Source organism: Astyanax mexicanus, chromosome 23 (assembly GCF_023375975.1).
Source record: "Astyanax mexicanus isolate ESR-SI-001 chromosome 23, AstMex3_surface, whole genome shotgun sequence".
NCBI lineage: Eukaryota > Metazoa > Chordata > Actinopteri > Characiformes > Acestrorhamphidae > Astyanax > Astyanax mexicanus.
Genome location: NC_064430.1, coordinates 14,068,654 through 14,083,700, shown reverse-complemented (window position 1 = coordinate 14,083,700; position 15,047 = coordinate 14,068,654). Strand labels below are relative to the sequence as shown.

Here is a 15,047-nt window from a genome sequence, read left to right as displayed (position 1 = left end):
TAAAAAGAGTGGACAGTAAGTGTACAAAGTGTTTAACCCAAAGCGTACAAAGTGTTGGACTTTTTTAAGTTTGGACACACCTTCTCATTCAATGTTTTTCTTTCTTTATTTATTTAATTTATTTTCTACATTGTAGATTATTTTAATAGCATTAAAACATCTTCAATATTAAATTTACAATAAAAAAAATCATAAAAAGAAAGAAAATAAAAAGCACATTGAGAAAAAGGTGAGAAGAGGTGTATTTAAACTTTTGACTGGTACTGTATATAATGGAGAGCTATCATGCATGGTAATAACAGCAGTGGGCAACATCCTCTGCTACCACCATAACAACAACAACAACAGCAGCAGCAGCAGCAAGTGTGTTAAATTAAACTGCAAATTTAAAATGACTACTCAGCACCACTAATGCAATAATCCAACACACACACACACACACACACACACACAAATACACACATACAGCACAGCTTATTCATTAGGTCTATACCCTGGGCCACACAAGCAGCTAAACAAAGTGGAAATCAATGGCACTGAAGGAGCTGATCAGCTCATGGCCAAAGACGTGCATAAAGAGGTACACACTCACACACAATTGAGTGAAAGGGGCTCTCAGGGATGAGTCTGTGCATGTGTTTGTTTCCAAGGCTTTGTATTATGTGTTGTTTGGACTAAAGGCTAGATGCTCTAACCCTTTAAATGCCAGGTTTCAGGCACAAATTGAACAAATCTGATTACATGTTCTGTTCAGGACATTTTCTCATGGATTTTGCTCTGCTTGTTAGGGGAGAGAGGATAAATTACAGGGATTGTCTGAAAGCTGTGCTGTTGGGAGACTTGCTTTAACAATAGGGTCAGTCAGAGTGGCTAGACTAGAAGCCTAGAAGATGTCCTGAAAGAATATTCTTAAAACTCCCATAGTACACTGCCTGGCCAAAAAAAAAAGTTGCCTCAAAAAAAAAAAGGTCATACTCTAATATTTTGTTGGACTGCCTTTAGCTTTGATTGCAGCATGCATTCACTTTGGAATTGTTTCAATAATCTTCAAAAGTCACAATTTATTTTAATCTAGTGTTAAATTAATTTTCACCAAGATCTTGCAGCATTGATGATGGTAGAGTCTGACCGCTGCACAAAGCCTTCTCCAGCACATCCCAAAGATTCTCAATGAGGTTAAGGTCTGGACTCTGTGGTGAACTCTCTCAATCCATGTGTGAAAATGATGATCTCATGCTCCCTGAATCACTCTTTCACAATTCCAGCCCAGTGAATCCTGACATTGTCATCTTGGAATATACCCGTGTCATCAGGGAAGAAAAAATCAATTGGTGGAATAACCTGGTCTATATTCAGTATATTCACAAGTGTGTTGGGGAAGAGCCTGTGTTAACAAATCGCCCCAAGATAGCAATGAACATCTGATCATTACCACTTACTGCACTGTTTACTGCAGGTGTAATACCTTATATGACGTGGATTTAAGGAAGGCCCACATAATTTTGGATATGGAATATCAAATCCATCTAGCACCCACCATCAGGCCTCACTCAAAAACTGATAAAAAAAAGATTGCCTTGCCAAGAGCATGCTGACCTCTCAGATGACACTTTTCAACAGTTTTTTTTTCATCTCATATGAAAAATAAAACTTAAGTGAGTAATCTTTAAAAATGAGAAAAATAACTAACTACATAAATAGATATTCAACTTTTGTAAAAAAAAAAAAAATAAATAAAAATATTTTTTCTTGGAATCGTTTGTAAATAGTGAAACATAGTTTAGTGTTTTTTGATCAAATAAATAACAGTAGCATATTAAATATAATCTTTCTAAAAGCTCCTGCACAGTATTGTATCTACATTAATGAATCAGACAAGGTGGAAAATTATTAGTCACTAATCTTTACTGATTAATCAAAAGGGTACATTTTAATTGAGTAAACACGTTAAATTGATTCATCATTGATTAATCACTAGTTACAAAATGCTCGGTGTGGATCAATCACAGTGAGCTTCCTTTGTGTTAGTGAACTGCACTGCAGCTTTCCTTCGTTTAGTGTTTCTACAGAAATAACAATTAATTTCTATAGACATAGGCTGAATCACATGAACCTGAGTGTGGAAAATCACACAGTGTATAAATACTTTATGATCTTAGAGGCCAGTTGCTTTTCTCATGAACCTGACAATCAAATTTACGAGTAATTCACCTCTAGCCGGTCTCCTGAGACTCTTAAAGGAACGGTTTGGTGAAAAATCTAATTAACACGATTTATCACTGACCCCACATGCAGTCGATCAGCCAGGATCTGATACCTGATGCTGACATGAACAGACATGCTAGTCTGCTGTAGCTAACAAACACTTGAGCCCAATCCCATTTCAGGGTGTTCTGGTTCTTGTTGAGATAGAGGGGTAGCAAGAAGTGTTAGAGCTATATGGTGTCCAAATGCAGATTTTCAGAGGAACACTCCAAACAGAGGGTTATGAGACGTTACCGGCAAAAATGACAAAAAAAAAAAAAAAAAAAACATCAAGTTACAAATTGCAATAACCATTGCATTATTTTAGTTTAATGAAGTTTCAAAGTATTAGGACAGGTTCCTTTTATTGAGTCTTGGTTCCTTTCAATGATTCTTCTTCTAAAGCCCTATCCGGATGGGAAAAGTTTCTCAGGGCGTCCTGGGGAAATTTTCTCTTTTATGGGGAGTCCTCTGTGATTTTATTCCCGTCTGGAAAGACCTCTGAAAATTACAGGCTGATTTCTCTAATGTTTTTCACTGAACTCAGTGGTCCTCCGGTAATTTTAGTCCCCTCCAGACTCACTTCTCTGAGTTTCGTCACCTCGTGTTTAATAAAATAGCTATTTGTCCACTGCCACACATTGTAATTACACTTTGGCCATTTTGGCCATTTCCATGGAAATCCACATAAACACAACAGCGAGTGGAAATGGAGGAGCTACTGAACGTGATGTCATATGACTGAGAAAGCCTAAAAACTCACTGGTCCTCCTGTTTTTTCAATTCCTGTCCGGATGCAAGAGTTTCATTATTGAGTAGAAATGTTTCATATTTTTCACAGACATCCCCCTAAGAAACTAATCCCGTCTGGATAGAGCTTTAGTGTGGTTTCTACTCATAATAGGTTTGGACCCGTATGTCTGTAAAGCTCTATACAAATAAATATATGAATTTGCCTTTAAAAAATAACTAGTAGTACATCTCTGGTGTTCGCTTGCTTTCACCTCAAGTTCCTGCATTAGTTGCATTATGTCACCTGAGGCTGCAGCATAATTTAAGCTTATTCAAGCTTCTTATCACTTAACCACCTTATTGTCATCAGCTGAAATATGTGGTTGGCCGATACTGATCTAATTTAGCCGATCCTGTGAGCTAATCAGATTTATTGATAGATGAGTAATTGCAAGTTAAAGATTACAGTAGCTCTCTGTGAGGCTCACTGAAGAATGGAGAATAATAGAGGCTTTTACCACCACTAACCGGATACCCCTCTATCGAGTGGAGAATTAATCTCTAATCGAAAAGCAAAGAGTGCAGATTACATAAATCATTACTTCCAAAATACAGCAGTGACTACCTGATTGAGCTAAAAAACATACATAAACAAGATATCAGCCCCAAAAACACTTACGTGTATTGGTCCACCTCTATTATCAGGCACACTATTACAGCCTGATATTAGAATTCTTTAGTGGGAGGGCTTAAAGACTGAGGGCCCTAACTGGTCATTGGCATGCTCACACATGAGCCCAGACACATCCGATGACAACTTACTGGTCCTGATTAAGTAATGCAATGCAGTGAATAGAAACTGTAGAATAGAAGCTGAAACCGGGCTAAAGGGTCTGCACATGCGCCGGAAGTTACTGCATGGCATTATTAACCATTTGCCCCTGCAGTGGAAAAGCAGCCTATATGATATGACCCAACAAAAACATGCTAGTCGTTCCACTAAACACTGTACTAAAATCTGTACAGCAGAGATATGGACCTCTTAGCTGTTCTACTGGTCTCTAATTAAGGGAGTGCATATGTGTGTGTGTGTGTGTGTGTGTGTGTGTGTGTGTGAAAGACAGAACGAGACCATATGTCACGTATGCCTGCGGTGTGTCTCATTATAGCTTGCTCTGACAGAATCTGGCATTTACAAGAAAGATTTGCAGTAATTATGTCCTGAGCAAAGATCAGTACCTTCACTGGTGTCAGACGACAGAAGTGAACAAAAACAACTGGCATTTCTTACACTCTCTTACACTCTCTAGTCCTATTTTAAACTATATAGTACTGTTTTACAATCTATTCAGGCAGCACTGAAACTTTTTTTTGTTTTTCTTTTTTAAATTTTTATCCCATTTTCTCCTCAATTTACAAGACCAATTACCCAACCCAATTATTAGGACTCCCCCTAATAACCTCACTCGGAGGAAAGCGCATCGACTCGGTTCTGATACATCAGCACACAGACGCCTTGTGCTGATCGACATCACCTTTTGGAGTGACGTGAGGAGAGAGTGTCATCTACCCACCCAGAGAGAGCAAGCCCAATTGTGCTCTCTGAGGGCTCCGGCAGCTGATGGCAAGCTGCATGACCGGGATTCAGGTCGGCAACCACCGATCTCCCGATCATAGTGGCAGCGCAAAGCCCACTCAGAGCCCTTAAGGTTTATGTTAATATTGTGGCATTCAGAATAGGAGGGAACGTAAAAGTTTACAACAGAGTTACCAGGATGCTCTGTGGTCAACCTTTTCTGTTTCTTGGAGATATAAGAAGGCTTTATTTTGTTTATGGGGATTATGTGTGTGTGTGTGTGTGTGTTTGTTGTAGGGCTGCAACATTATTAAAACAGTTGGCAACTAATTTAATAATTGATTAGTTTCATGATAAGTTTGCAGTAAGTTAATTCCATTTTTTTCTCATTCAATGTTCCTAGAGCCTGCTAAAGTAGTTAAACAAGATGTTTCATTCTTAGTAAATTTATATATCACTCAGGTTTAGCGAACAATTTAGCATTAGCATCCCCCCCTTAGTTTCCACTTCCACCTTAAATGTGGAAGCACGACCAACAAATCCAAAACAAGTCATAGTTTTAGTGAAGCTTATGTTAGAGATAAGTTCCACAAGTTCTATTCTTTTCTCTCAGTTTTCCTAAAGCTTGCTAGATTGGATAAACCAGACATGTCTCATTTTTAGTACCTTTTTATCTTACTCACGTTTAGCGAGTACTCTGTTCCACCTTAAATGAGGCAGCACTTATTGAAGCTTTTTTTCTGCCCCTGACGTTGCATTGAAGTGTTTAAGAATTCCAGCCGAGTGTGTATTTACATTACATACACTTTTGCTTTGTTATTAAATAATAAAAAGAATATTTTTTATATAACTGTTATGGGTTATTTTTTTTCATGTAAATGCTAATGTTTTTAACAATGGTTTGTTGTGTATTTCATATACAATTGCAACATTAATACAAAGACAATTTATTACATAAAATGCTGGAAATTAAATGTAATAAGCCATTAATAAGCATTTAATAAATAATAAAAAATAAATAAACAGATTAAAAAGTTATTAAAATAATCATTATTTGCAGCCCTAATGTGTTGTGTATTTTTTTATTTTGTTGAGGTGATTCTGTTGGTGGGGCTTTATTCACCCTACTCTTATTGGGGTGGATGGTGGATAAGTGCTCTGCCAGTGGATGTGCCAGCCGTTTCTACAGAGAGCTACTGCTTTTTGTCGGTTTGACTGGGGGCAAGCTTTTGTCTTCAAACTAGCTCACAGGTTTCTTCTCAAAATAAACAATTATTAGATTTTGCTGTAGTTATGTTTACCTGACTCTGTTTAATGTGATCTGGAGTCATCATAAACAGAAACATTAATTACTGATATTAATACTTTTAAATAAAGTACCGGTGGGTGTCTTTTATGATGCAATGTTCATGCAAAACAGCTCCAGGCTGAGAGAATAATGTTCATTAACAGCTCCTGGGAAGAGACTGCTCCTGAGTTTAGTTGTTTTTTGTATTGTTTAGCAGATATTAGGCAAGTAAACAGGCAGTGGCCGGGGTGGTTGATGCTGAGGACATTTCTGGAGGCATGTTTTTATACTCTTGTTATATATTACCAGTGCTATTCTAAGCAGTCATGATTATCTGTTAAAGTGCTTGTGGATCAGCAGAGCAGTGTCTGTCTAGTGTGAAAAAAATGGTTCTATTGGAAAGTGGAAAGTGGAAACCTGGAAAGTGGCTAGCAATGCAAAACATTTCCCAAAAGTTTTTAATATGATGTTTGAGAGTTTGGTAGTATGATGGTAATCTGTGAGCAGCAGAACTCTATTTTGCTTTAACTGTAACTTCACATGAGAATGATTTAAAATGATATGGAATGGATCACAACTGTCCTTTGAATCTAAACTAATACTCTGAGGTAAAAAACACTTTTGCTTTTCATTGTGAAAATCAATTACACATACGCAGCACTTTAAGAGAAAGCATTTATATTAGCTAATAAGGTTTTATAATAAATGTATTTTTAATTTTTATCCTATTTTCTCCCCAATTTACAAGGCCAATTACCCAACCCACTCATTAGGACTCGCCCTATCACTAGTAATGCCCCAAAAGCAGGACAGTGAAGACTAGCACTTACCCCATTGGCAGATTCTATTTTTGCTTAATATATGCATGTACAACTCAATTTTTATATATACCACCTCGACAAAAAAGGCACCACCTGGATTTAATTAAGTAAATGATGTGGGGTTGGTTGATGCTGCAGTTGGTCTGCAGGTTTAGGTTCAGCAACAGTATGTGCTGAAAGAATGAGATCAGCTGACTACCTGAATATTCTGAATATAGACCAGGTTATTTCATCAATGGATTTTTTTCTTCCCTGATGGCACGGGCATAATCCAAGATGACAATGTCAGGATTCATGGGGCTGGAATTGTGAGAGAGTGATTCAGGGAGCATGAGATCATCATTTTCACACATGGATTGAGAGTCCACCACAGAGTCCAGATCTCAACCTCATTGAGAATCTTTGGGATGTTGCTGGATGGAGAAGAGCTGCTTTGTGCAGCGGTCAGACTCTACCATCATCAATGCTGCTGCAAGACCTTGGTGAAAAATTGATGCAACACTGGATTGAAGTAAATCTTGGGACATAGCAGAAGCTTATCGAAACAATGCCAAAGTGAATGCTTGCCGTAATCAAAGCTAAAGGTGGTCCAATTAAATATTAGAGTGTGATTGTTTTTTTTGGGGACAGGCAGTGTATTGTGTCTATTTTTTTTATTCTTTGTACCCTTGACATTATAGAATTATGGCGATATTTTGTCATTTTTTGCTATTTCCTGTCCAAGCCCCTTATAATCTACAAATAAACTAAATTAATTGAGCAACTCCAAGCCAAGATAACTGCCAGGCCATCATGTGTGCAGATTTCACACAAAGACTGCGATTTTCCTTTTTCCCCACTAAAAGTGTTCTGAACTGAAGCACCCGCCATGCTCTGTTTCCATCAGAATGAAAAATCACGTACATTCAAAAATGAACAAAGGCTTGCCTTTTAGAGAGGAAGAGGAAAAATTGACATCAATAAAGCATGAAAAGAAGAGAAACGGCTTTCATTTTGTACCTAGTCCTGTGCGCCATTCAGCTGGAGGAGCATGCCAGCATGCCATTTAATGTGTATAAATCTGTCACACACACATCATGCGTATGACTGATTTATCAAAGCCACACGTCCAAAAGCACTTCACTACTGGGGCTGTCACAGTTTACACAAAAGAGAGAGAAACAAAGAAAAATAAGGCTGACGCTTACTAGTTTCAGTAAGCTGTAGAGCAGTAGCATCAGAGTAGAGTTGGAGTATTGACTATACACACAGATCACGCATAACATTATTCAAGATATGCTGAAGCTCAACATTTTGTTTGCATTTTTATAAATAAACGGAATGCAAAAGTTTTTGCACTCCAATCATACAAATACACTAAGCACTCACAGTTTTTGCAGTTGATATTAAATTAGTAAAGGCATTATTTTGCTTATTTTAGAAAAATAAACACTCTTACTTGAATTTTCACCTTATTTTAAGTTAAAATGAGCACAACAATCATCAGCCGAAATATTCTGATTGTTGTGTCCAAATTTGTTGTGATTTTTTTTAAGTCTTACTTCACTCATTTTGAGACCTTTTTTATACATATATTTTGAAAGTTCTCCTCCACCAGTCTTACACACTGCTTTTGGATAACTTTGTCACTCCTGGTGAAAAAATTCAAGCAGTTCAGCTTTTTTGTATACACCCACCTTGCATCATTCTAGAGATCACTATGCAAACTAATGGAAACTACCTGAAATACCATAGCAACCACCATGCCACACTGTAGCACCCATTTAGTCTTCACTATACAAAACATAGCCACCACTAATCAGTCAATTAGCAACACAACAACAACTATTTAGGAACACCACAGAAAGCATCCAGCAAAATATCATTATCAAAGACAGAAATATCATAAAGCACAGCTAAGGAAACATTAATCAGACCTGATATCTGAGAACTAAATGGGTGTTATGAAGTCCTAATATTTTAATAAGCACTGTTGACTCCCCTGTTTAAATAGTAGAATGCAGGAGAATGGGGAATATAGCCAAGGACCTAACATACACAGGTAGCTGGATGAACAAACAGGGGAACAACAAAGAAACCAGTTGATAGATACAAATAAATGGGAAAAGGGGGGGAAAAAACAACAGAATGGATGGACAGACAAAGGGAAAACAGGCTGGTGGAGAGATAAGCAGGTTATGCAGGTTTTGCTTGTATGCTGCACATTTTCACCCAGCAGTAATCTCATCTTTACTTACTTTTTACTCTGAACTTTAATGTTCTGTGTTCAATGAATCAGAAAACTGCGCAGGTGTGACCTGTCCTGGAACCACTCTGCCTCAGGACTGGACGTCACCAGCCTTGGCTCAGAGCCCACAGCTCACAGCTCACAGCCCACAGCGGACCTCACACTCTAACTGAGCAGCTGTGTGTAGCATGGTGTGTAAAATGCATAGCCCTGACAAACAGAGCTAAAGCTAAAGGGAGGGTGAGAGTGTGTGTGCGTGTGTCCTTAACTGGCATCCATATCCCACTCTGACTGTCTGTCTGCGTTTGGTACAGACAGGCCTGATCTCAGCACTGGAGAGAGAGAGAGTGCATACGTGGACATTCATCTCTTACCCCAGTGACCCAGAAACACAGCTTTCAAACCCATTCATAACAATATGGTGCAAATACGCCACAATTTAGAACAGCCTGGATGTGAAAATCTATGTACAGCAAGTAGAAAAAAGGCATTTTATCGTTTGGGCACACCTGGTCAAATATCTGTAACTGTGATATCGTAACTGATAACTCTTAATAAAGACCTATTTTTTTCCTTTGTTTGTACATGGCTGTGATCTCCTTTCTTAACCTCTTGAACGACCCTTTAATTCAACACCTGTTCTAGACCACAATAATTTATTGTCCCGACGGACAGTTCTGGTGGAAACAGGACGGTTGAGGTGCACATTGATTTCTGCCATGATTTGGGCAGCCGTGGTTTTTGTTTTATGGATACGATCCGGGTTAGCACCCGAACATCCCTTTCAGACAGCTTCCTCTTACAGCGTCCACAGTTAATCCTGTTGGATGTGGTTTGTTCTTCTTGGTGGTATCCTGACATTACCCTGGATACCGTGGCTCTTGATACATCACAAAGACCTTCAGTCTTGGTCACAGATGCGCCAGCAAGACGTGCACCAACAATTTGTCCTCTTTTGAACTCTGGTATGTCATCCATAATGTTGTGTGCATTGCAATATTTTGAGCAGAACTTTGCTCTTACCCTGCTAATCAAACCTTCACACTCTTACTGTTGCTCTTACTGGTGCATGAATGTGCAATTAATGAAGATTGGCCACCAGGCTGGTCCAATTTAGCCATGAAACCTCCCACAGTAAAATGACAGGTGTTTCAGTTTCATTATCCAAGCACACTATCAAGCACACTTGACTGAACTCATAAAGCCCTTGAGAAACAAATGTGCACCTGATTTGCAAATGTGTTCTTTTATGCGGGATTTTATTCAGAAGGTTAGATTATTCTGAGAGTGCAGTAGTCATTAAAAGTGTCAGTTTACGATGAATCTGGAGAAACCACTAACAGCTGAAAGTTTTAACATTTTGTTAATAAGCCTTTTGTTCATTTGAAATGGGAGTTCAATCATTATGATTGCAACTGTATTAAGCTAGCTAAACAATGTGTAGCTTCTTTTTCAGAAGGCTGAAGACCCAGACAGCTACACATCAGACATTTAATTACAGATTTCCAGTTTTTTCACTCACTAAATAATGCATATAACAGAACCCTTCAAATATCAGAAGAAGCTGCATGTAGGCACGTATACAGCAGCACCGCTGAAGCAATACTAATGAGCAGTGTTAATCAATTAGCATCACCCGCAGAGAGAAATATGTCCATCAGTTATAAACATTATAAGCACTGAGCTGTGCTGTTTATATGGGTGTTGTGGTGTTTTGTAATGACCTTAAAGAAGGTGTTAGTTAAGGCAGATGTAAATCTGAGTAATTAGTACTTTCACACAAGCAACATTTTATTTAGATGGAAGAATTAGTGAAATTTGCGCTACATGCTTAGCATCCTTCGATTCCTTTGGGATCAGTAAACTGTGTGTGTGTGTATTATGTATCTATTTATTCAACTATCCATCTCTCCATCTTCCTAGCCATCTACCCACCCATCCACCCACCCAAACACCCACACATCCGGACAAACACCCACACATCCAACCATACTCCCACCCACTCACCCACCCATCAACCATCCATCCACTCACTCATCCACCAACTCATCCATTCACCCATCCATCAATCCACCCATCTGTCCACCCATCTGTCCACCCATCCATCCATCCACTCATCCACCCATTCACCAACTCATCCAACCACTCATCCACCAACTCATCCACCCACTCATCAACCCACTCATCAACCCACGCACTCATGCACCCAACAACCCATCCACCCATTAACCATCCTTCCACCCATCCATCACTCCACCCACTCACCAACATACTCATCAACCCACCCAACAACTTACCCCCAACCCGACAACTTACCCACTCATACACCCACTCATCCAGCCACCCACTCACCAACTTATCCACCCACCTACCAACTCATCCACCAACTCATCCATTCATCAATCCATCCACCTACCCACACACCTACCCATCTACCCAATGCACACCTGTCTTTGTAATGTATTGCTTTACTACTAGAAACTTATCCTATGACCCATTTTAAACTGATGAGCTAATTATTTTTTTGTTTAAGTAGTAAAATTACTAAACTAAGCTGGAATCCAGCTTCTGATTCACAGCACAGAAACACTGCAGAGGAAGCACAGCCTATAAACATCAGACTGACACTCTATTCTTATAGATTTATTGGAATAAACCCTTTAAGATCATTTACTGAAAGCAGCAGCACATTTGGTTGCAGCTAATTGACAGTTATGTTGTGGCTAGACCACTAACAGCTGAGGTGAATAACGACACAAAGCTTTGGTCTGTTTATCTGTACTGCCCTCTCTGTGTAATTTAAAGCAACACATCATGCACTGTGTCACTGGAATTTTCTCAGTCAGCTTTATGAGGTAGAGTCATCTGCCCGCTGTGTTGTTCTCCGGCTCTGCAACCCTGCACTGATTACCATCAACACACTCAGTATCTGTTTCTGTATTAGCCATAGCTCTATAATTTGTGCCCATCACATTCTTATATTCATAAATTAGTACCTGTTATATTACCCATAGTTCACATTAATTCTCTGTACTGTTTTTGTTCTGTTATTTGTTTGTTGTTTGTTTGTACTGAGCGGGTCAACCCGAGTAGGATGGGTTCCTCTGGCTGAGTCTTGGTTCCTTCCAAGGTTTCTTCCTCTTAAAGGGAGTTTTTCCTTGCCACTGTGTCACCATAAAATTGGCATCTCTGTGGTGCTGCTCATAAGAGGCGTGGACCTGTTTTTCCTGTAAAGCGGCTTTGTGACAACCTTTGTTGTAAAAAGCGCTATATAAATAAAATTGAATTGAATTGAATTGAATAGCTTTCAGTGAACAGCTGTGCTGAAATTGTCAATAGTTAATTACTTGAATTTCTTGCCTCTTAATGTGTTTAAGAGCATCAGTTGTAAAGTTGTGAAGAGGTAGAGTTGGTATACAGTGGATAGCTCTATTTGAATAATGTTCTAATCTATATTATGGCAAGAACTACATAAGAAGGGAAGGTAAGCCAATCAGAAAAAAAAACAAGAACTTTGAAAGTATTCTCAAGTGCAGTCACAAAGACCATCAAAAACGTTATGATAAAACTGGCTCTCATCAGAACTGCCCCAGGAAAAGATGACCAAGAGTTATCTCTGTTGCACAGGATAAGCTCTTTAGAATTACCAGTCTCAGAAACCACAAGTTAACAGCACTACAGATAAGAGCCTTTAAATGCTTTACAGATTATTTTGGTTTGTTTAGCACTTTAAAGTTACTACATTTCCTAATGTGTTCAAAACATTAGTGGGATGACAAGATTACCATGACAAATTCGTAACTTGGATTTAACATTCAATTTCTTCATAAAAACTTGGATTAATAAATAATACCTAATTAGAATAAATAATACTCCAGATAAATGCCTATGGATTTACAAAGTGTAGGTGTTAGATTGTTAGATGGATGGATGGATAGATGGATGGACAGTTGCAAACACAAAACAGGGAAAGCCTGTAGCTATCACCTACTTCCTTTCTTTCACTCCTTTCTTTTCTTTCCCTCTCTCTCTCTCTGTCTCACCCCTCCCTCTCTTTTCTTCTTGTGTGTTATTGGTTTGCGCTGCTGCGACTGCCGCCGCTCTCTCCGTCTCTGCAGCATCATTCACAGAGTGTGTGTGTGCATGTGTGTGTGAGAGAGAGAGAGAGAGAGAGAGAGAGAAGAGGGAGTGTGTGTGAGAGTGTGAGTGTGTGTGAGACCTCTTCTGCTGCAGCGCGCCGTGGAGTTGATCTTGTCGTTCTCTGAGCTGAGCCTGCAGGTGCTGGATCTCGCGCTGGAAACTCGCCGCTTTGCCTGCAAAGTCCTGCTCCTGTTCCTGCAAGCGCCGGCCCAGCGCACACACACCCGCCCGCGCCTGCTGCTTGAACACCTACCACACACACACACACACACACATAGACAGAGTCAGACATAAACCAGCAGTGAAGAGGCGCAGACAGAAGCACACACACACGCACACGCACAGAGCGATGGTAGAGCCTGGAGGATATGCAACAGTGAGGTGAACGTCACAGTGGAGTATTTCCAAAACATTCTCTGAGGAACGCAGGAGCAACAACACAGGATCCTCAGAGGAGCCAGACGAGCAGATAACCCGAGAAGGTAGGAGCTTTCTCTGTTCCCTCAGCTCAAATCCTGCTGCAATTAATGATAACAACTCATCAACAGTGAAAAAAGTTCACAACCCAAAGATCTGCATCTTTATCACGACAAAACTTCACAGATTTTAAGCAGAAGATTCTGCTAAATTATGCTAAATTCTGATTTCTGCAGATGCTGTGGAATGATTTAGCTCAGCTCTGTAACTGGTTAACATGTTGATCATGTTACTTTAGTAGTGAAAGGTCCATTAAAAAAAACACAGGGTCTTGTGTTGAGAGTTGGAGGAGTAATGATGTGAGCTGCTTCTGCTGTGTTTTGGGAAGAGGTGGGATTCTCCCTCAGAAGTCCTTGACCCCTTCTATTAATGCAAGTTTCTTTGTGTGTGTGTGCGTGTGTGTGTGCAGGCAAATATCACTAGCTGTGTGTGCCAAGCAATTAAATTAACAAATGGTTTTGCACCCATAAAATATTTCAGAATAAAGAATCAATAAATCTATCTTACAGTAAAAGAAAACAGAGATTAAATGAAAGAAAATGAAATGTATGGAGGAAGTTATAATAGGGACATGAAAAAAAGAGGCAGAAAAGAAGATAACTGAGGAAAGGATTCAAAGGACATGAGAAGAAGGATGGGACAGGAAGAAATAGGAAAAATGAGAAAGTTATAGGAAATTATAGGAAAAGACAAAGAAAAGGGAAAAAAACAGAAACAGAACAGAAAATAAGAGTAAAAAAGAGGAAAAAGAGACAGGAAGAGATGAGGGATAAAAGTAAAAAAAAAAAGAAAAAAGGACATGAAAGGAAAGAAGAGAATGACAGGAAGAGAGAGTAAAAGAGAAAAGGAGAAAAAGAGAGTAAATGAGAGTAAGATTTAGAAAAACAGACGACAGGTGGATGAGACTGGAAGAAAAGGAAAAGAGTGGGAGACATGAAACAGGAAATGAAAAAGAAGGAAAGGGAAAGAAAAAGAAGGCATTACAAGAGAAAGGAAAGCTGGAGGAGAACGTAAGAGAGACAGAGGAAAGAGGGGAAAGGAGAGAAAGTGGAAAACAGAAGAAAGGGATGAATACAGGACACATAAGAGGTAAAGAAGAGGAAGACATGATAAGATGGGAAGGAGAGGAAGTGAATGGAAAATTAGGAAAAGGGAAGAAGAAAGGAAGGGACACAGGAAATTAAAAGAGAGGAGGGGAAAAGAAAGAGATGAGTAAAGGAGAAAATAGATAGGACGCAAGGATAGGACAAGAAGAGAGGAAAAAAAAGTGGAAATGAGAAAACGACATAAAAGGAGAGGAAGACAGGAAAAGAGAGGAAAAAGCGAAGGTGCACACATGCACGCACACACACGCACACAAACACGCACACACATACGCACACACACACGCACACACACACATGCACGCAGCCCTGTAGTGTCTTCTGTTTACCTCAGCAACAAGTCCATTTACTGGATCTGCTGTAGAGCTCAACCCAAACACACTGATCTATACTCATTTACATTACACTGATCTTACCCTCACACACACACACACACACA

The 15,047-nt window shown here is 39.3% G+C and overlaps 2 protein-coding genes across 8 annotated transcripts in view; one reads left to right on the top strand and one right to left on the bottom strand.

Annotated features, from left to right (window-relative positions):
- The window catches only part of cep89 (centrosomal protein 89), a 133,639-nt gene that overhangs the window by 15,719 nt on the left and 102,873 nt on the right, over positions 1-15,047 (bottom strand). For all 7 annotated transcript variants that reach the window (XM_022668138.2, XM_022668140.2, XM_022668139.2 and 4 more), the window contains one exon: positions 13,108-13,277. In XM_022668138.2, the coding sequence (XP_022523859.2) occupies positions 13,108-13,277 (170 nt within the window). The remainder of the gene's footprint in view (positions 1-13,107; positions 13,278-15,047) is intronic.
- The window catches only part of zgc:165481 (uncharacterized protein LOC100073327 homolog), a 37,069-nt gene continuing 35,294 nt past the window's right edge, over positions 13,273-15,047 (top strand). The window contains exon 1 of the mRNA XM_007244879.4: positions 13,273-13,510. The gene's annotated coding sequence lies outside the window, so the exon portion shown is untranslated. The remainder of the gene's footprint in view (positions 13,511-15,047) is intronic.